Raw genomic sequence first — 21,310 nt, 5'->3', positions numbered from 1 at the left:
GGCATTCTGATTTCTGAACTGAGACACTTCAGCTTGAACTTAAAATAAGCTGTGCATGTTGCTGGGTTTTGGGCATAATGCTCTGCTTAGCCTGACTTGCTGTGCTGCACAGACCAGAAACCCACAGGAGCCCAAGCAGGAGTTTATTGTAAGGATACTGCTACAGACAGAACATGTCCCCAAAACTCATATGCTGAAATCCTAACCCCCAATGGGATATATTAGGAGGTGGGGCCTTAGGGAGGTGATTAGGTCTTGAGGGTTGAGTCCTCATTAATGGGATTACTGCCCCGTAGAAGGGCAAAGAACTACCTCTTTCCACCATGTGAGAATACAGCAAGACAGCCCTCTATAAACAGGAATGGGGCCCTCACTCAGAACCTGACCGTGCTGGCACCCTGATCTTGAACTTCTAGCCTCCAGAACCATGAGAAATAAATTTGTCTATAAGCCACTTAGTCTACGGAATTTTGTTATAGCGCCCTGAAGTGATTAAGACATACACGGAGGAACTTCATGGGTGCCTGAAGACACCGGGATTCCCTGGCCTGGAAGACCCAAGACCACTCAATCCATCAGCTGGTCACAGAGTCCCTAGTTCCTGAAACAGCAATTGTAATGCATACCAGCTACCGATGTGAGCATTTACTAGGAGCCAGGCACCATTCAGAGTGCTCTCAGTGGGTGTTGACTCATTTAGTCCTTTCAGAAACTCACTGAAATACAGGGTGGGTCTTACAGTTACTCTCTTTTTATACCTGGGACTGAGGCACAGGAAGATTTCTAGTTTTCAGAGTAGTGGGCAAGACCCATTGGTACCCAAGGTGCCAAGTACTGAGGGAGACTATAGGGTGAACTGGGGTCTGACTCAGCCCAGCGAGTCACACAAGGCTGGCCTGAAAGGCAATGCTCTAAGAGCTATGGGTTGAGCGGACAAAGCGAAGGTGGTCAGGGAAGGGCATCCAAGCGGGGAGGTCTTGGCAAGTGCAAAGGCCAAGGCAGGAGGAAGCAGAAACAGTCGAGGTGCAGCAAGGAGGTGAGACTGGAGTCAGAGACTGAAGAGAGTAAGATCAGGGCTGGAGGGTGGAGCAGGGCCTGGCTGAGCCTGCTGGGTTTGGAGACGAGAGAATATATCGTCCAAGTGGGGGCACTGGGAGGATGGACATTGTTGTACTTCCACTGCGACAAAGGCAATGAATGGGGACCGTCCCAGACAAATTCTGGCATCTCAACACCCTACTTAAAAGCCAAGGTAGAGAATTTGGTCTTTATCCTAAAACCAGTGGGAAATCTCTGGTTTTGAGCCAGGTGGTCTGCTCAGCCCCACCTCCTCCCTCTTAAAGTTGAGGTATCATACATATAAAGTGCACAGATATTTAGAGTACAGTTTGATTAAAAAATATGTATGTACAGATCCATGCTACAGGAGGGTCTGGTCAAGATACAGAATGTTCCTAGCCCCCAGTTCATAATTCCCCCCCAAAGTAACCTCTACTCTGATCTCTAACACCAAGATTGTTTTTGCCCACCTTTTAAAAATTAAGGTGTAACATACACAGAGTAGTTTGAAGGATGTTACCTACATGTACTCCTGCATAACCACCACCCAAATAAAATTATACACCACTTCCAGCAGCCAGGAAGACTCCCTCCTACCCGTTTCCAGTCAATACTTCCTCCACAGAGGTAGCTACTATTCTGATTTGTTTCCACACATTAGTTTTGCCACAGGCTCCTTTAGTTTTCCGTCTGCAAATCTCTATCCGCTCTGCCTCCTTGCCCCGGATCCACTGAAGCCCCCACCCCAACCTCTTCCTCCGGTTAGGCTTCCCCAGGCCCTGCACCCTTCCCGCCCAGCTCTCAGCCACCCGCGTGGCGTCAGTGACACCCCACGAGCTCCAGGCGGCCCCTGCTCTCCTGACGCCAAGGGTCTGTTTGGGTGGGGGTGTTCCCCATCACCCTCCTGACCCCGCCACCCAAACAAACCAATAGTCTCACTAAAGCAGGGACTCGCTGGACAAACCCAGCCTGGAGACAGCCGGCCGCTGCCTACCAAAATCCCACCCTAAGACATTTGTTTGCGGTTGGAGTGAGCTGCACAGCAGAATCTGAAGTGCCCACTGCGGGGCACGCCGAATTCACGAGGGCCTGGGTGGCCCGCTGGGTCGCCGCTCTGCAGCGGCCTGTGCCCAGTCCGGGCCTCGGGCTCCCGTGCAAGTCCGGCAGGGCCTCGCTTTCCAAGGCTGCTCTGGGCTTGGAAGCGCCCTGGTTTTAAACCAACGGGTCACGCCGCCGAAGCCCCCCGGCAAGCAAGGGGAGGGGCTACTTCCCCTCGAGTCCCGAGGTGTGCCTGTGCGCGAGCACGGACTCGGCACACCCAGAGCTGGTCCGCGAGGCGCTCACGCACGCCGCCCGGGCGCCCTTTGCGCACGCGCGGACGCGCAATCTCGGCGGCACACTGACCGCGCGCTCGCCCCGCCCCCGGCTCCTGGCCTTCCCAGCATCCCGGACTCCCTACGGCAAGCGGCGAGGTCCCATCCCGCCGGGAGCCGGGAGCCGGGAGCGCAGGGGCGGGGCGGCGCGCTGAGGTCAGCGCGGCGGCGGCCGGCCCCGCGGTGGTTGGCTGCGCCCGCGCTGGCCGCGCCCTGGTTGGCTGCGGGCCGCGGGGCTGGGCCGCCGGGTCGGGGCTGGGGTCGGGGCTCGGGCGCCGGCCGGGCTTGCGCTACGCTCGGCTCAGCGCCGCTCCGGGTCGACGGCTGGCGGCGAAGGCGGGGAGGGCGCGGCCGCGGGCGGGGCTGAAGGGCGCGCGGCGGGCGGCGGAGCGAGGCGAGGCGAGGGCGGGCCGCGCCGGGCGGGGCGGGCGGCGGCGCCGAGGGGAGGAGACCGGCCCATGGACCCGCGGGGCCCGGCGCCCCAGACGCTGCGCCGCCGGGACCGAGCCCAAGATGTCGGCCTAGGCCGGAGCGCGACGACGCGGACGGGGCGGCGACGAGGCGCCGCAGCTGCCGGGGCTCGCGGCCGCCGGGCCCCCGAGGGCTCGCCCTGACGGACTGGCCGAGCGGGCGGCGAGAGTCCGGCGCGTTGGGAGCGGGCCGCGCGGCACCATGTCGGCCAAGGTGCGGCTCAAGAAGCTGGAGCAGCTGCTCCTGGACGGGCCCTGGCGCAACGAGAGCGCCCTGAGCGTGGAGACGCTGCTCGACGTGCTCGTCTGCCTGTACACCGAGTGCAGCCACTCGGCCCTGCGCCGCGACAAGTATGTGGCCGAGTTCCTCGAGTGGGGTAAGTGCGCGCGGGGCGCCGGCCTGCCCCTCCGCCCCTCCGCCCCCGGCGCTCCTCCCGCCGGCCCGCAGCCTTCCGCGCCTCCTGTCCCCAGACCCGCCGCCCCCTTCCTCTCGGGCCGCTCCTTGCGCCCTGGTCCCTTCGCGGCTCTCGGTCCCTCCCTGCCCTCCTCCTCGGCCCTGGCGCGTCCGCGTTCGGCCGTCCCGCCCCCTCATCCTGCTCCTGGGAGCCACATCCTCCGTTCCCACCCCCACTCCCCGCCGCCGGCCATCGCCCGGGCCGCTTCCTAGATCCACCCTCCCGAGTCTGGATATCATTTCCTGCAGCACTCCCCGGGAAATCCGCCCCCACCCCCGCTCCTGCCCCTCGCCCTGGGGTCCAGAGTCAGCGTCGAGGCCCCCCCGCATGCCCTGCTGGCTTGTGGGGGCAGCCGCGTGCGATTTTTACATCTCCGTTCTCCACCGCCCGGTGGGCCCCCTGTCTGCGTGTGCATTTCCGGGGAGCCCGGTTCTATCGCTGCCTCCTAGGCGACAGCCTGCTGCATCCCCTGGATGTCCAGGGCTTGAACACCCTTTACTGGAGCACCTCCAAGGGAGTTTTCAGGTTAAAAGCCTTATTTTGCAAGAGCAGATTGGTTCTTTTCGTTGTAATTGCGCTAGATCCTCGTAACATGTTGGGGGCAGCTGAACTGTCAGTATAGGGGAGGCGTTTAAAAACTTTCCTCGTGTGATCTTTGCATGCCTACTCCAGTTTATTCAGGGATCTGTAGCGCTCTAGTCATTCATCAACTAACCTATTTTGCTTTATTAGGACAAGAGTTTGATTAAGCCATTGGATGATTAGAGTCCCGGAGACAGCTACAGGTGTAAAGTGAAACCGTTTCGATTCGTTTCTAATAAACGTGGGCATCCTGTCAAGACCCTCAGACTCACCTGGAACGACCTAGTAGGAACATGCAGGGCTTATGTTCAGGCCAAACCGAAGAAAATCCTATCCTTGGGTCACTTGGGTCACTTGGGTCACTTGCGTCATCGGGCTAGGACTGTGCAGTTTGAACCAGTAATTTCTAATCTGGGGCTGATAAAGATGATATTTACACGAAGAAACGAATGTAGTCTGAGTGAGGCCTCCTACTCTGCCAAAATGGGAACTGGAATTTGGGGTTTTGTTTACTAATTAAAACTTAAGTTGAGATACTCTTTAGAGGGTTTGTTTTTTGCTCTTTAGCAAAATGATGTTTTGTGAGAGCCGCAGGAGAAAGGAGGCCCAGAGCCCCAGGACAGCCCATTATGCTTTATTTCGGTGAGGACCACCATGCTTGGTTACATACAATATCCGTAAAATGAGAGCGTTCACTTTCTAGGGTCCTTTATCGGTGACGTGATTTTCAACCAAATAATTAACTCACTTTCACAGTTGCTTTGAAAGTGAGGTCTTTGGTGCTTGTTACATCTGAGCCTTCTGAATGTTGTATTTGCCTTTCCTTTCTGGGCATTTGATGTTGAAATCCAGACAGTTCCACAATCAGGTTCAACTTGGTGCACAGTGTGTGGGTAGGAGTGTGACTGAAAGGAGAAGCGGAGGGAGGGTTGTAGTGGTGAGGTGTGGTCCATCTGGCCTCTGGCCTGGGAACTGAGTTGTGCCTCTGTGGGGTGAAGTCTGAGAGCCAGACACCCTGTATGTGGGTGGTTCTCGCCTAGTTCCATCCCTGGTGGACTGTACCGACCACTCTGTGACCTGGTGGGCTTTACTGAAGCAAGCTCCTCTCAGCATGTGTGGAGGTCTTATTTTAAGAGATTAGATCTTTCCAGATCGAAACAGAAGCTGTGTGCTATCACTTAGAATTATTATTATTTTTTTTTAGATTTTATTTATTTATTTGACAGAGAGACAGCAAGAGAAGGAACACAAGCAGGGGGAGTGGGAGAGGGGAAGCAGGCTTCCGGCTGAGCAGGGAGCCCGATGTGGGGCTCGATCCCAGGACCCCGGGATCATGACCCGAGCTGAAGGCAGACGCTTAACGACTGAGCCGCCCAGGTGCCCCGTTTTATTTTTGAAATTGTATTCTGGCGTATTGGAAATTATGATTACAAATGAGTTACACTGCCTAACAACTCAATTTGCACAGAAGTGTAAACCTTAAATTCCATGGAAGAGAAATGGACTGAGGTTTAAGGTGGCATTTTAATGAAATATTAATACTACTTCTAAATACTAATGAAATAGGAAGTAGTATTTAATCTCATGCATGTTGACATGTACACTTGCAGCTCTGCAGGGTGCGTTACTAATGAAGTCGTTATTTAGTGTTACTTAGGATGCCTGTGTGTTAAAAGTAGAAGGTGAGGAATGGTCTGTCGAGTGGAATTGTGGAGCGTTATCAGGTGCCCTGACTTCCAAGTGGAATCTGCTCTGGAAACAGACATAAGCTATCACCCTGGGGTTGCTGAGTCTTTGGGTTCACACTCTGCAGTGTGCGGAGTCCTGTCATGCAGAGGGCCAACCTCCCCCCCCTTCCAGATCTTGGTAGGTGCCTAATGACAATTAGGTAGAAGTCTTGAAACTTAAGAAATACAGCTATTCAGTTCAGATTTGGAGAGTTACTGAGGAATCTTTGAGGAAATTTGGAAAGTATAGGTAATAAAGTTTTTAATTTTTTTTACTTTAAAAAATGTATTTATGTTTTATAACAGCAGGTGATAATGGATTTTTTTAAAATTAGTTTCATGGGTAGAATCCAGTGATTCATCAGTTGCATATAACACCCAGGGCTCGTCACATCACGTGCCCTCCTTCATGCCCATCGCCCGGTTACCCCCCCCCAGCGGCCCTCGGTCTGTTTCCTTGAGTTAGGAGTCTCAGGGTCTGCCTCCCTCTCTGTTTTCACCTTATTTATCCTTCCCTTCCCCTGTGTTCATTTACTTTGTTTCTTAAATTCCACATATGAGTGAAATCATACAGTATTTGTCTTTCTCTGAAGTTTTAAGTTAATTTTAGTTTTTTAGAGAGAGTTTGTGGGTGCATAGGGAGAGGGAGAGAGAACCTCAAGCAGGCTCCATGCCCAGTGCAGAGCCCGATGTGGGGTTCCATCTCACAACCTTGAGATCATGAGTCAGATGCTTCACTGACTGGGTCACCCAGGCACCCCATCTTTAAGTTTTAGAAGAAGACTTTCTGGCTCTTCCTTCCTTTTTGCCACAGTGGTTGCGTGGGACAAGACTCAGTGTAGCCCATCGTAAGGACCTTCATTGTAGGTCTTTAATTTTCCCTTGATTATGTTTATAATTTGATTAGTTTCCTCTATGAAATCCTGGACTTTAATTAAAAGTTGGAAATACCCTGCTTTGCATCTGTATTTCTTTAAGCTGTATTTTAATGCAAATTGAATCCCATTTGAAGTAGAACATATGAAGCACTTTGAAATTTCTATAATAGCAACAAATACAAGTAAATGAGATGAATTTGCTGTCTCTTAACCTTTGTTACATAAAAATACTTTTACATGTGTTAAATATTTTTTTCATGGCTTAGATGTAATGACTAGTGTTACAGTTGGATGGAGCTGATGTTTGAAGTCCCAGCCTATTGGCCGTGGGTAGACCACAGGGGCTCTGTGCTCTGGCCCCTCATGGCCTGCAGACCAGGTGGGAAGCCTGGAGCTTGCAGCTGGTGTAGGCATGTCTCAGGAACACGGACCTCAGTGTGTTTCCCAGTTTGCAGTCCAGGGCACCTTCCTTCACCCTGCCACTGTACTTCCTATATAAGGAAGAAAATTAATTCTTTCGAGCCCTCTTTCCTCTCCTCAGTTGTGTTTCTTCTTGTTAGGAGTGCAGCAGTACCTTCATCCATGCGCATTCCCATAGCGGTTAGCACGGGGATCCTCAGCCCAAGGAGTGGGATGACTCTGCCAAATTTAAAATGTTCAGGCTTAACTGGTGGTGCTTAAAATCTCAAGATACATTTTGGTTTGATACATAATGGTTCCTCCAGATGGAATGTTTGTGTAACATGGGAATGACTTAAACAGGTCTTTTGAATAAGATCTAAATTTGGGGGAAATATTGGGATTGCATAATAAAAATTAAGTTAACATAATTTAGACTCGTAAGTAGCTATTTGAAATGCGTGGTGGGGGCGCCTGGGTGGCTCAGTCCGTTAAGCATCTGCCTTCAGCTCAGGTCATGATCCCAGAGTCCTGGGATCGAGCCCCGGCATCGGGCTCCCTGCTCAGCGGGGAGCCTGCTTCTCCCTCTCCCACTCCCCCTGCTTGTGTTCCCTCTCTTACTTTCTCTCTCTCTGTCAAACAAATAAATAAAATCTTTAAAAAAAAAATGCGTGGTGATATTGACTACGTGGCAGGTGATGGGACAGTTGAAACCATTAAACCATAAAAAGCCAGCCTTACCCTTTCTCTCCTAAAACCTCATCCATTGACATTTGGGTTTCGAAGTGAACAGCCGTGTCACTTCGTGTGTGACACACTTAGCGTGTTAAATCTAGACTTTAACTAAGGTTGGCATTGGAGTGAATTGTTTTCAGACAGGATACCACTGTGTGAGCCATGTGAGAAGGTTTATGACGTGCAGCGGATCGCTTGCCAAGCGCACTCCTGTGCGCCTACCATGGGGTGGAGAGGTGGCCCCTCTTGCCTTTGCCCTGCCTCTGGTTGCAGAGCCTGGTGCCCTTAGAAATCTGTCTGTGCTGACATCTGTAATGCTGGATAAATACATGAGCAAACAGGACTGTTAATGCCAAACTCTATTAAGTACGGTGAAACTATTGAGTACTTTTCTTGGTAAAGAGACAAGAAGTATTTTTTGAGACTAATAAGGTAAGAGGATCAAAAAAGGAGATAAAATTAAAGGAAGTTTTGGAGGAGTTTTTTAAAAAACCCATGAAGGGTGCCTGGGTGGCTCAGTTGGTCACGCGACTGCCTTGGGCTCAGGTCATGATCCTGGAGTCCCGGGATCGAGTCCCGCATCAGGCTCCCTGCTGAGCCGGGAGTCTGCTTCTCCCTCTGACCCTCCCCCTCTCATGCTCTATTTCATTCTCTCTCTCAGATAAATAAATCTTTAAAAATAAAAAACCCATGAAAACCCTATAATCACATCACCCTAACTGGTCCCCATAAGATAACACTGTTTAGTTCCCTGTCCCAAGTTTAAGTTTGGTTCGTAGCTTTAAGAACGGTCCAGAATGACAGTGTGTTAGGGTTATCTTAAATTTGTGTGAAAAGCTCACACAAATGCGCTCTCCAAAAGGAAAACGGGTGAGAGGAACACTTTCCTTAGATTTATTTATTTATTTTAAAGATTTTATTTATTTATTTGACAGAGACAGCGAGAGAGGGAACACAAGCAGGGGGAGTGGGAGAGGGAGAAGCAGGCTTCCCGCTGAGCAGGGAGCCCGATGTGGGGCTCAATCCCAGGACCCTGGGACCATGACCTGAGCCGAAGGCAGACGCTTAACGACTGAGCCACCCAGGCGTTTATGTTTAAAACCAGAAGTGTTTTGACAATCTGAACTGAAATAAGGACTTAAAAATCTACCAGAGACAACTATTTTTTAAAGACAAATGGATACTAACTATGAAGTAAAGGTCGTACTTTACAGCAAGATCTGAATGATCTGTGTTGCACATTAGGTTTTTGGTCAGTTTCACTGACTGGTAGGTAACTGGTGACAGGATTGTTTTTAGATTAAAATTTTGCAAAAAGAGTCAATTATATAATAGGAGAACTTTGGATTTTATAATCGTTAGGAAAGAATTAGAAATTCCGAGAGAAATTTGAGTTGGATCATGTTTCGGTCCAATTCTGTCCTTGTATTGGAGCTGCTTTGGAGACCTGTGGAACTTGCTTGAAGGTGACTCCAAATGTTACGGGGACGGCGATGATTTCTCTGGCCTCCACAATCACAAGAGTCATGGGTGTGAACACTATTAAGAATTGGAGTGACCCTGTAGTCTGCCCTCCACCCCCATCCCTGCTGTCCCTTAGGTAAGCCAGGCTCAGGACATTTCCCTGATCATTTCGGAGCCAGCAGCCTTCTAGTGGGGGTTCTCTTGTCCACTGGACCATGATCAACCTTGGGCTGCCTTGTAGGCACCTGCTTTGAAATCTGTTTTATGGTAGCCTTTTCTTTCATTCCCATCATCACTGGCCTGGCTGAGGCTCTCAAGCCCGCAGACCTAAATGAATGCCTTTCTCACTTTAGGATTTAAATACCTCTGCTAGTTAGCCTTAGACACTCCTGTTCCTTTCATCACTCCCTCTTTCAAATACTTCATATTCTGTTGTCTTTAATAAATCAGGTAAAACTGACCTAAAAAGACCCATTTAATTTTAGTTTTAGAAGTTGACATTAACAGCACTTCTGACCATACCCCGTGATTTTCTTCAAATATAATTTTACCTTTATTAAAGTAATGCATTTACCTAGTAACTCTGGTTTTTAACTTTCATAAGCAGCCACTTCTAACCCCTCTCTTTCTATTTGATAATCATCTGTCTCAGGATTGCATTCAGCGGCCAGTAACACAACCAATTAATAGCGACTTACCCAAAATCAAGGTGAATTCTGTCTCATGTGGAATTGGGATGTGGGCAGGGCAGGGCTAGTAAACAGCTCATTCCAAGAAGTCTTCCGGGACCTGGGCCCTTTCCTGCTGTCGGTCCAGCCTCTGATGGTGGCCGTCCCCTCTGCATTCCAGGCACCTGGGCGAAGGTGTTGTATTACTGTGGAAGAATCTAGGATGTTATAGTTACTTAGCAGTTCTAGCCTCAAATTCCATGTTTCTTTAAAGTGTGTTTGTACTGATTTTTCTGTTTTAGGCATTATCTGTTGACTTCTTAGTGTGGAAGAGAAAGTTATGGAACTTTTATATACCTTCTCTGCCCACATGTCCTCTCTCTCCCTTTTTCCAAATATGGTTATGTAATAATTTTTGTTTAAATTGGTAATGTTTGTTGTTCTCAGTAGGTAAATATCTTAACTAAGCCACATAGGATGCAGTTAGTTCCCTGTGTTTGCTGAGACAGGGAATTATTTCTGTGTTTATTGGAATGACTTACGTGTCTTTGCTCTAGCTTAGATGCCAGTGGCACAGTGCTAAGTGTGGTCCTAGGTGTGTAGCTAGAACATCTCAGCACCGCAACATGCCTTGCCACGCGCCCCACCCGATCTGTCACCTTCCACCCTGTGAAGCCTTTCCTTTTTCTGTTCTCACTGAGGCTGTTTGTGCTCCAGGCCCAGTGCTTAGCAGTATTCCTAGCATTTCTCTTCATTCCTTGTGGGAATTTTTTTGGTGTGTCTCTGTTGAATTCCCCTTTCTGGATTTATGTCTTTTTCCTTTTGGTACAGTGTGTCTTCTAGTGGCTTCCTGAGAAAGGGTTCATCACAGATAAATTTTTGAGACCTACCCTGTCTGAAAATGCCTTTTCTTCCCTCACACTTGAGTGACAGACTGCCTGGGTACTTGAATTCTAGGTTAGAAGTAATTTTTCCTCAGAAGTTTGAAAGTGTTACTCCATTACTGTCCACCTTCCGTTGTTGGTAATGAGCAGCCTAACCCCATAAGTGATCCCCAAGACTTTGTGTGGTTTGTCTTATCTGGGAACTCTCAGGGTCTTTTTTGTTTGTTTGTTTAAAGATTTATTTATTTATTTGAGAGAGAGAGAGAGAGCATGAAAGGGGGGAGGGTCAGAGGGAGAAGCAGACTCTTCACTGAGCAGGGAGCCCAATGTGGGACTCAATCCTGGGACTCCAGGATCATGACCCGAGCTGAAGGCAGTCGCTTAACCAACTGAGCCACCCAGGTGCCCATTCTCAGGGTCTTCTGCTACTCCGAGCATTCTTGGTGGGTCTTTCTGGTGGGGACACTGGGTCCTTCAGCTCTGGAAACTTTTCCCTGTTGTCTCTTGGATGATCTCATCCCTGATTTCTCCATTGTAACCTTCTGGATCTCCTATTATTCAGTTGTTGGACCTTCTGGAGTGTTCTACTAATTCCCTTTTCCTACTTTTTCCTGTTCATTATCTGTTTCTTCTGATTTTTCTGGGGGAGGTCCTTAACTGTATCTTCTAGTCCTTACACTGAATTTTTATTTCTGCCATCATATCTTTCATTATTAAGTGTTTTTGTTCTCAGCATTCCTTTTTATAACATTCTATTTTCGTTTCATGAAGGCAGTGCACTTTTTTTAAGATTTCATTTATTTGAGAGAGAGCGAGCGAGTGCCTGCACACAAGCTGGGGCAGGGGCTGAGGGAGGAGCAGATTCCCTGCTGAACAGGGAACCTGATAGAGCCTGAGCCCAAGGCAGACATTCAACCAGCTCAGCCACCCAGGCACCCCGGCAGTGTACTTTAAAAAAAATTTTTTTTTAATTGATTTACATGTGCACATTTCTGTTACGTAGACATTTTCTTTTGTATCCTGTGTTGTCTCTCTCTTCTGAGTCCTTGTTCTCATCATTCCTGCCTTGGTCTTTGTCTTTGATGTCAGAAGCATCTCTCCAAATACCTGTTGATTATTGGCTGTCTTTTCATAATTGTGAGTGGGCTGATTGGAAACCCCCCATGTTCATGGACAAACTTTTAAGTGTTGGGTCTCACCGTTAGGAAATAGGACAGGGACAGTTTGAGGGATACTACTAGAAGTTGCTAAAGTAATTCTTTCTTTGGGCCTGTCAGTTGCCCCAGAGAGGGGTTTCTGCTGTCCTGCCTGGGCAGTGGGGAGCAGTGTGGGATATGCTGGCTTTTTGGGAAGGTGGGGTAAGGTGGAGAGTTGATGGGAGGGAACAGAAGGAGTTCTGGGGTGTCGCTGCTTCTCCTGTAGGTTTGAAGCCAGTCCTGTTTTCTCTCTGTTACCATTTAGACCCTCAGAGATCCCAGTGCTTCTGATCATTCCCGAGTAGCCTTACCCCTACCTCACATACAGTAACTCAGTTTTCTAGCTTTGCTAAATTAGTCATCACTTGTCCATTGGCTTTTCCCACTGTGCACAATTGTGCTGACATTCCTAGGCTGCTGTCATCTTCTGTCACTCGTTCAACAAGTATTTTTTAAGGACTTAAAAAGTACCAGGCACTGCAGTGGTGAACAGAATCCCTCTTCTCCTGGGGCTCATGTTATCCTTGAGGCTGTGGTAATCATAAGCTATCATTTTAGTAGCATTTTCAGGTGGCATAAGGCTAAGGCGGATGTGCTGAAAGGTGTGTGAAGTCAGAGGGGATAATTTCTGTTTTCTTTGACATGGATGTATTGGCATTTCTATTCCTGTGCTTACTCGTTTATTAGAAAGCTTCCCCCAAGAGAGTAGAAGGAAGACATGGGAATAAAAAGGAAGGACAAGTTTTTCTCTGGGAACTGCATGCCTGGAAAGTGCTTCTTCCGATGGCCGGGGAGCGGCTGCTCTAGGGTGGGCACAGGGGTGAAGCAGGGAGGGACCTCTGGAGACCCGCAGTTGAGGAGGCGGTGTTTGTGACCCAGAGACTGTGCGCATAAGCTTTGATCTTTCTTGAGCTGACATGGAACTGATTCTGTTTAAGCTCTTGCTATGGAGGAAGGTATCACCAGCTATTTATTTATTTATTTGAGACAAAGTGCATGTGCGCCTGCACCCCAGCGAGCGCACGAGGTAGGGGGAGGAGCAAAGGGAGAAGCAGACTCCCCACTGAGCAGGGACCCTGACCCAGGGCTCCATCCCAGGACCCCGAGATCACGATCTAAGGCGAAGGCAGACCTTAACCAACTCAGCCACCCAGGCGCCCCAGGTATCACCAGTTTAAAATCAAGAGCAGAAGAAGAACTGTTCTTGCCACTCATAATTTTCTAAAAATAAATAACAGATGAAATCCAAAGGTAAACAGACCTCCCTTACCATGACACCCAGATTACATTTTAAGGCTGTTGCTCTGTTGTACTTTACCCTCTTCATGTGAAAGAATTGAACTGAAATCACTGGACTTCTCTCATCTTGTATAAAAAAATTAACATCAGGGAGCTGCATTTATTTTTTTTAAATTTATATGTTTTTTTGACTGGAAATAGTATTTTTAATTTATTTTTTAGTTTAATTTTTTTTTTTTAAAATAGGCTCCACACCCAACGTTGGGCTTGAACTCGTGACCCCGAGATTAAGAGTCACATGCTCTCACACTGAGAAAGCCAGGCGCCCCTGGCAATAGCATTTTCATTCTTCACTGTTGAGAAAGATGTTGATTTCATAATTAATGGATATACAGTAATCTTTTTAAAAATAATTTTGCAGTTCTGTCACAAATGGACTTGCTGCTTTTTTAATTGCAAATATTTGAAATCAGATTGTTGAAAAAGTCTTTTAAGTGTATTAACAAATCAGTCTTCTGATGTACCTTTAAAATTAATCTGGGAGGGGCACCTGGGTGGCTCAGTCATTAAGCGTCTGCCTTCGGCTCAGGTCATGATCCCAGGGTCCTGGGATCAAGTCCCACATCGGGCTCCCTGCTCAGCGGGAAGCCTGCCTCTCCCTCCCCCACTCCCCCTGCTTGTGTTCCTGCTCTCGCTGTCTCTCTCTGTCAAATAAATAAGTAAAATCTTTAAAAAAAAATTAATCTGGGAAAATGTCAATAAAGCTTTGGAATATGTGGGATATATTGTCTCGCAGCAAATTGGGAAGTTACTGGGAGTGCTCTATTCCCAATTTCACCAATTAATTAAGGTGTCAAGGATGGCATTTATATTAGACTGTATCAGGACAAGAAATGTTCAGCATTATGGTTTTATGTAACCAAAGTGAAGCCTGGGTATATTTCCTTCTATAAATACTTAAGTATTTTTTTAAAAAGCAAGGTTTGCCTTTATGAAGTTTTGATAATCCTTGTGAAATAATATGTGAAGAGGGTTACTGGGACAGAAACTGACGTCTATCAGCGAGATGAGAGAAACTTAAATTGTACAGCTGATTAAGTTTATTTTAATGGGAAAGAAAGATTTCTCTGGCATTTACAGTTACAGGTGGTTTACTTTTTCTTTCTTTTTTGGTAACAGCGTTATTGAGATATAATTTGCCCACAGTTTCCCTGTTCAAATTATACAGTCCAGTAGCTTTAATATATTCATAGAATTGTGCAACCACCTCCACTGTTGAATCGCAAACGTTTTCATCACCTCTGAAAGAAGCCCTGTACCCTTTTGCTGTCAGCCCTAAGCAGCCACGGTCTCATCTCATTATATATTTGCCTGTTCTCGACATTTCCTGTGGTCTTTTGTGACTGGATCCTTTTCACTTAGCATAATGTTTTCAGGGATATCTCTGTATTTCATCCCTTTCAATTCCAGATAACATTCCATTACGTAGATAGTCCACATTTTGTTTATCCGTTCATCAGTTGATGAACATTTGGGTTGTTTCTACCTTTGGCTATTATGAAGAATGCTGCTGTGAACATTAATGTACCAGTTTTGGTGTGAACAGATGTTTTCATTTCTCTTGGGTATATATACCCAGGAGTAGAATTGCTGGGTCATTCAGTAACTCTATGCTTAGCATTTTGGGGAACGGCCAGATTGTTTTCCATAGCAGTTGTACCAGCATACATTTCCACCAGCAGCATATAAGACTTCCAATTTCTCCATATCCTTACCGACACTTGCTCTTGTCTCTTTTATTTTAGCCATCCTAGTGAATGGCGTCTCATTTTAGTTTTGATTTACTTTTCTCTAAAGGCTAACAGGGTTGAACATCCTTTCTTGTGTTTATTGGCCATTTGTATATCTTCTTTGGAGAAATGTCTGTTCTTTTGCCCATTTTTAAATTGTGTTGTCTTTCTGTTGTTGAGTTGTAAATTATTTACTTTGGATATTAAACCTTTACCAAATGTATAATTTGCAAATATTTTCCTCTATACGGTGGGTTGTCATTTCATATTCTTGATGGTTTCCTTCAAAGCACAAAAGTTTTTAAATTTTGATGAAATTTAATTAAATTTTGTTGATTTAGGTGTCATATCTAAGAATCCATTGCCAAGGGGCACCAGGGTGGCTCAGTCAGTTAATTTCAGGTCATGACCTCAGGGTCCTGGGATTGAGCCCCGCATTGGACTCCCTGCTCAGCCGGGCATCTGCTTCCCTCTGCCCCTGCCCCCTCTCATGTGCGCGTGCTCTCGCTCTCGCTCTTGCTCGCTCTCTCTCTCGCTCGCTCTCTCTCAAATAAACAAATAAAATCTTAAAAAAAAAAAAGAATCCATTGCCAAATCCAAGGTCACAGAGATTTATACCTGTGTTTTCTTCTAAGGGTTTTAAGTTTCAGATCTTACATGTAGGTCTTTGATCCATTTTGAGTCAATTTTTGCATATGGTATGAGATGGAGAACCATAATTTTTTTATCCTTCTTTTGCATGTGGATATTCTGTTATCCCAGCACCATTTGTTGAAGAAACTGTTCTTTCCCCATTGAGTAGTCATGCATCCTTGTCAAAATCAGTTGATAAATGTATGGGTTTAATTCTGGGCTCTCAGTTGTGTTCTGTTGATGTTTACCCCGGTCCTTAATGCTGGTTGGTACCAACACTGTCTTGATTACTGTTGCTTTGTGGTAAGTTTTGAATTCAGGAAGTGTGAGTCCTCCAGCTTTGTTCTTTTTCAAGATTGTTTTGGCTATTTTGAGTTTCTTGAATTTCCATATGAATTTTAGGATCAGCTTGTCAATTTCTATAAAGAAGCCATTTGGGATTCTGATAGAGATTGCATCAAATCTGTAGATGAATTTGGGGAGTATTGCCACTTTAACAATATTAAATCTTCTATGAACATAATGTCTTTCCACTTATTTAGATCTTTTAAATTTTTTTTTCAAAAATATTTGGTAGTTTTCAGAGTTTAGCATGTTTGTTTTTACTTTTTTATTGTGGTAAAATACGTATGATAGAAAATTTGTCATTTTAACTATATAAGTGTTTATTTGGTTACATTAATTACATTCACAAAACAGAGTATAAGATTTGCAATTATTCAGTTACTCCTAAGGTTTTTTTTTAACGCTATTGTAAATAGAATTGTTTTCTTAATCTCATTTTTCAGATTGTTTGTTACAAATGTATACAGGGGCGCCTGGGTGGCTCAGTCGTTGAGCATCTGCCTTCGGCTCAGGTCATGATCCCAGGGTTCTGGGATCGAGCCCCACATCGGGCTCCCTGCTCGGCGGGAGGCCTGCTTCTCCCTCTCCCACTCCCCCTGCTTGTGTTCCCGCTCTCGCTGTCTCTCTCTCTCTGTCAAATAAATAAATAAAATCTTTTAAAAAAAAAAGTATACAAATGACAAGTGATTTTTTTTTTTAAAGATTTATTTATTTGACAGAGAGAAAGGGGGAGAGAGCAAGCACAAGCAGGAGGAGGGGCAGAGAGAGAGGGAGAAGCATACTCCCTGCCGAGCAGGGAGCCTGATGTGGGACCTGATCCCAGGACCCTGGGATCATGACCTGAGCCGAAGGTGGACGCTTAACCGACTGAACCACCTAGGCGCCCAACAATTGATTTTTTTAATATTGATCCTGTGTCCTGCAAAATGGCTGAACTCATTTACTAGTTCTAATAGTTTTTAGGGGTTCCTTAGGATTTTTATATATAAGATCATGTCACCTGTGAATAGAGATAGTTTGCTTCCTCCTTTCCAGGCTGGATGTTCTTTCTTTCTGTCAGCTACTTGCCCTGGCTAGAACCTCCAGCACAGTGTAGAATAGAAGTGGCAAGAGTGCACATTCTTGTCTTATTCCTGATCTTAGGGACAGAGCATCTAAGTCTTCACCATTAAGTTTGCTCGTAGCTGTGAGTTTTCATAGATGCCCTTTATCAGATTGAGGAAGTTTCCTTCTATTCCTAGTTTGTCGAGTGTTTTTTCATAAAAGGGTGTTGAGTTTTGTCAGCTACTTTTTCTGGGTCCATTGAGATAATCATGTTGCTTTTATTTTTTATTCTGTTGATATATGGTGTGTTACAGTAATTGTATGTTGAACCAACCTTACATTCCTAGGATAAATCCCACTGGGTCATGATGTACATTTCTTATTCTGTGTTGGCTGGATTTGGTTTGCTAGTACTTTGTTGTGGATTTTTACATCAATATTTGTAAGAGATACCGGTTTGTGGTTTTTTCTTTCCTTGAATGTCTTTGTCTGATTTTGATATCGGGGTTAATACTGGCCTTACAAAATGAGTTTGAAGGTGTTCTCGCTTCTTTTTTTTGAGAGTTTGTGAAAATTTTGTATTCTTTAAATTTTTGATTTTGAGGAACTGCCAGATTCCCAGTTCACCTGGTAAGTATCTGGGTTTTTCTTTGGTTAGTTTTTGGATTACTAATTCAACCCCTGTACTTGATGTACATCTATTCACATTTTCTCTTTCTTCTTGAATCAGTTTGGTAATTTTTATCTTTTTTAGGAATTTGTCCATTTCATCTAGATTAATTTGTTGGCATAGAGTCTGTTCATGATATTTCTTAATCCTTTTAGATCTGTAGGAATGTCTCGTCTCCTCTTTCATTTCAATTTTAGCAGTTTGAGCCTCCCCCTTTTTTTCCCTTGGCCAACCTTAAAAATGGTTAAAGTGGCAAGCTTTATGTTTTACCACAATGAAAAAGTAACTGTAAGTAAAAGTAATTGGGATCCATCTATGCTGTTGAGTTTAACTGCTGTTCACTTTCTCTGCTCGCACTATCTTTGTGTGTCACCATTTGTGCAGTCACTCTGGACCGACGTCTGGGTGGCCGGTGTTTGGGCTGTTAATGAAGAGTTCTACCATAAATTGCTTTGGTTTTTTAAATTCTCCAGAGAGAGTCTCTTTGACTACAGTGTGTCTACCATATCATTGGTCGGTCTTTCTTTAAAAATTCCTTTCTAGACGTTTCTTGAGTTACTCTCCCATAACTTTGAATTCTGTAATAGTTTGTGGGGGATTGTCGTGGATGGTCCAAATTACAGTTCTCTGTGATTTAGGATTGCCCCATGTGCCAAGTGTTAAAAATATCAGAACATAAATCACAAAATGTACATTAGCCCAGTGCTATTTTTATTTTAAATAGTTTTAAAACTATAAAAATAACAATGTGCTCATGATTTAATAAATTGAAACAATGCAGAAAGGTATGCCATAGAAAGTAAAAGTCTTTCTCACCCTAATTGTATATAAGTTGTTACTTCTTTTTTAATTTTAGAGCATATTCTAGACTTCGCATTAAAATTGAAAATTGATTTGAAAGGCTTTTTAATACCAAAATATGTTGTTATTCATAGTTTTAAAATTTTCATGAGAAGTTAATGTTGAAATATGGTTATTGCATGTATCAAGAGGGTTGTGATTTTTGCCTTTGATAGACTATTAATTTTTATTGTTATGTCTATACATAACAATATACATAATGCTAGTGAATCATTCATGCATTCCCAGGATGAAGCACACTTAGCCACGGCTTTTTTTTTTTCTTCTTTAAATGAAGGACAGCCTCGTTTGAAGAGATCTCTGCAGTTGTCTAAGAGCTTTGTGATCTACTAGTGGTGGTCTTTTTTTTTTTTTTTTAAGATTTTATTTATTTATTTGAGAGAGAGACAGTGAGAGAGGGAACACAAGCAGGGGGAGTGGGAGAGGGAGAAGCAGGCTTCCCGCGGAGCAGGGAGCCCGATGCGGGGCTCGATCCCAGGACCCCGGGATCACGACCTGAGCTGAAGGTGGATGCTTCACCAGCTGAGCCACCCAGGCGCCCCTGAATCGTGATATTTTTGAGTACTGCCAGATCCTTAGTTGATCAGATTTTATATTTTTTCTTCTCTAGAGCATTTTCATCACAATTGGTTTGTAATATAAATAAAACTTCATTTGCTACTAAGACTAAAAACTTTAAAAATCTGTGTCATTCTCAGTTACTGTCATTTCATACCACCACCCATACCTGTTTTCTTATGGTTTGTTTTTTCCCTGCTTTAGTAATTCTTGTTGATTGTATTGCAAATTTAATGATGCTTAAAATATTACATTTATTAGAGAAAAATATTTTCTAGTAATGAACTTTAAATGTTTTTAAAGATAAAGGTTGGTATGGAGAAGTATAACTGTTTTTCACTTTTCACGAAGTGTTCCCCAGCACGAAAGTTGAAAGGGAGTCTGTGGGTAAACATTTAGCAATAGGAGTATCTCAGGAGGCCTTTTGAAAGCAGAGTCCGAAGTACTGCTGTACCAGTATTAATCAGGTTCAGGATATACGTCTATTATACTGAATACTGAAACCATTAGTCATGTCAGCTCTGCAGAGTTTGTACAGAATTTTTACCAGCTCATAAAACTGTTTTATGACCAGAAGGAATGCCAGCAATAAAACAAACGAAGTCATAACAAATAAACTGGGCATGTAGCTGATTTTCATGTCCGGATATGCTTCCAGTGAGGAAAACTCCTGTGTCGTTTGCAGCAAGAGCTGGTGGTGATTTGGAGTCAGTCATTCTGGTTTGAGTACGTGTACAAGGAGACCAATTTTTCAAAAATGTCTAGCCTAGCATCCCATGTCGAGCCTTCAACTGTCCTCTGTTTAGGTAAGAAATAGCAGATGACCTCCTGTATGAAAATGTGATTCCTTTTTTGGAGTGGCTTGTTGATATTCTTTATTTTCATAAATAATATTAATAAAAGTGATAGCAATTGGAAGTATTTCCTACTGCAAATTTAGATTTCTTGTATTATAGAAAATTTCAGACATTAAGTAGAGAGTGGAATGATGAACCCCTGTTTCCATCACCCATATTCAGTTGTTGTCAGATCGTGGTCAGTCTGCTTCATTTTTATCCCCCCATTCCCCAAAAAGGATTATTTTGAGACAAATCCAAGACATTTGTAGTCTCATTTGTAAATATTTCACTATATACTTTAAGAAGATAAGGGCTTTCTTTAAAAGTATAGCCATAGTTGGGGCGCCTGGGGGGCTCAGTCGTTAAGTGTCTGCCTTCGGCTCAGGTCGTGATCCCAGCCCCGCGTTGGGCTCCCTGCTTGGCGGGGAGCCGCCTTCTCCCTCTGCCTCTGCCGATTCCCCTGCTTTGTTCTCTCTTACTCTCTCTCTCAGATAAATGAATAAAATCTTTAAAAATAATAATAAATTAAAAAAACCCCATAGCCCCATGGCCATAGTGACGTTACGACATTGAAAAGCTAACAGCAGATTTTTCAGTATCATCAAATACTCAGACAAAATTTCCTCTTTTTGTTGGTATTTTCAGTCGGTTTTATAGGAGCCCAAAGTCTGCACGTGGCGTTTGGATGGTGCACCTCCTAAATCTCTTAACCTACAGCCCCCCCATCCCGTTTTCAGTTCTAATGTTGAAGGTACCAGGCTCTTTGCCCCATCCTGCTCGCACCATTTTAACTTCTTTTTAGTGTTTTCCTAGCTGGACAAATAAGGTTGGTGGCAAATCATTCTTATACTGTTGATCTAGTATATTTTGTAGGAAATAGAGTTATTTGGGGGTTATCAATTGTAAAAAATGAGATATTTCTTATTTGAAATGTGTTGTTTGTGTGTGTGTGTGTGTGTTTTTACTGTTGTGAGGTGTGTTTTTCATCAGTGGCTGGCTTGGCTTAAGATCCTGAGTGGGGGCCAGGTGTTGGGTCAGCTGTGACCAGGTTCAGTGGTTAATTTTGCAGGTGGTGCTGCAGGGGCCTGGTCGTTTACGGCCTCTCTTCTGTTGACGTGTGGTCTCCTGAGCGTGGCCGTGGGGACCCGCCTCTCCTCCCCTACCCACACGTCTGATTCACCTCCCCCATGGTTTCCCTGGAGGGCATCTTAATGAACACTGTGAACATTTAGAGTTGATTAATGTTTAGCTAAAATCCTTCCCTTTTCCCCATACTTTACATTGGCTTGTTCAGCTTTTTCTTATCAGTTTCTTAGCACTCTTTATGTTATATTAGGGAAATTAACCCCTTTTTTATATATGTTTTTCTCTGCCTTTTGTCAGCATCCGCTGGTATTTTGTTCTGAGTTTATGACTGTAAGTTGAAATACAGGGTGCTGGG

The 21,310-nt window shown here is 45.0% G+C and overlaps 1 protein-coding gene across 4 annotated transcripts in view; it reads left to right on the top strand.

The window, feature by feature from the left end:
* Positions 1 to 2,685: 2,685 nt before the first annotated feature.
* The window catches only part of CDC42BPB (CDC42 binding protein kinase beta), a 99,621-nt gene continuing 80,996 nt past the window's right edge, over positions 2,686 to 21,310 (top strand). For 2 of the 4 annotated variants that reach the window (XR_003207583.2, XM_025869316.2), the window contains exon 1: positions 2,688 to 3,279. Coding sequence is in view for 3 of the 4 variants with exons in the window: in XM_025869316.2 (XP_025725101.1) it covers positions 3,105 to 3,279 (175 nt within the window). In the remaining variant the exon portion in view is untranslated. Of the gene's footprint in view, positions 3,280 to 21,310 lie in introns of all 4 variants that reach the window. The other 2 variants (XM_073895912.1, XM_073895913.1) reach the window with 2 other exon arrangements.

This window comes from Callorhinus ursinus, unplaced genomic scaffold (genome assembly GCF_003265705.2).
Source record: "Callorhinus ursinus isolate GAN/ISIS: 27379988/994484 unplaced genomic scaffold, GSC_fseal_2.0 scaffold8, whole genome shotgun sequence".
In the NCBI taxonomy this organism is placed as follows: Eukaryota; Metazoa; Chordata; class Mammalia; order Carnivora; family Otariidae; genus Callorhinus; species Callorhinus ursinus.
This window is presented reverse-complemented; position numbering and strand designations above follow the sequence as displayed.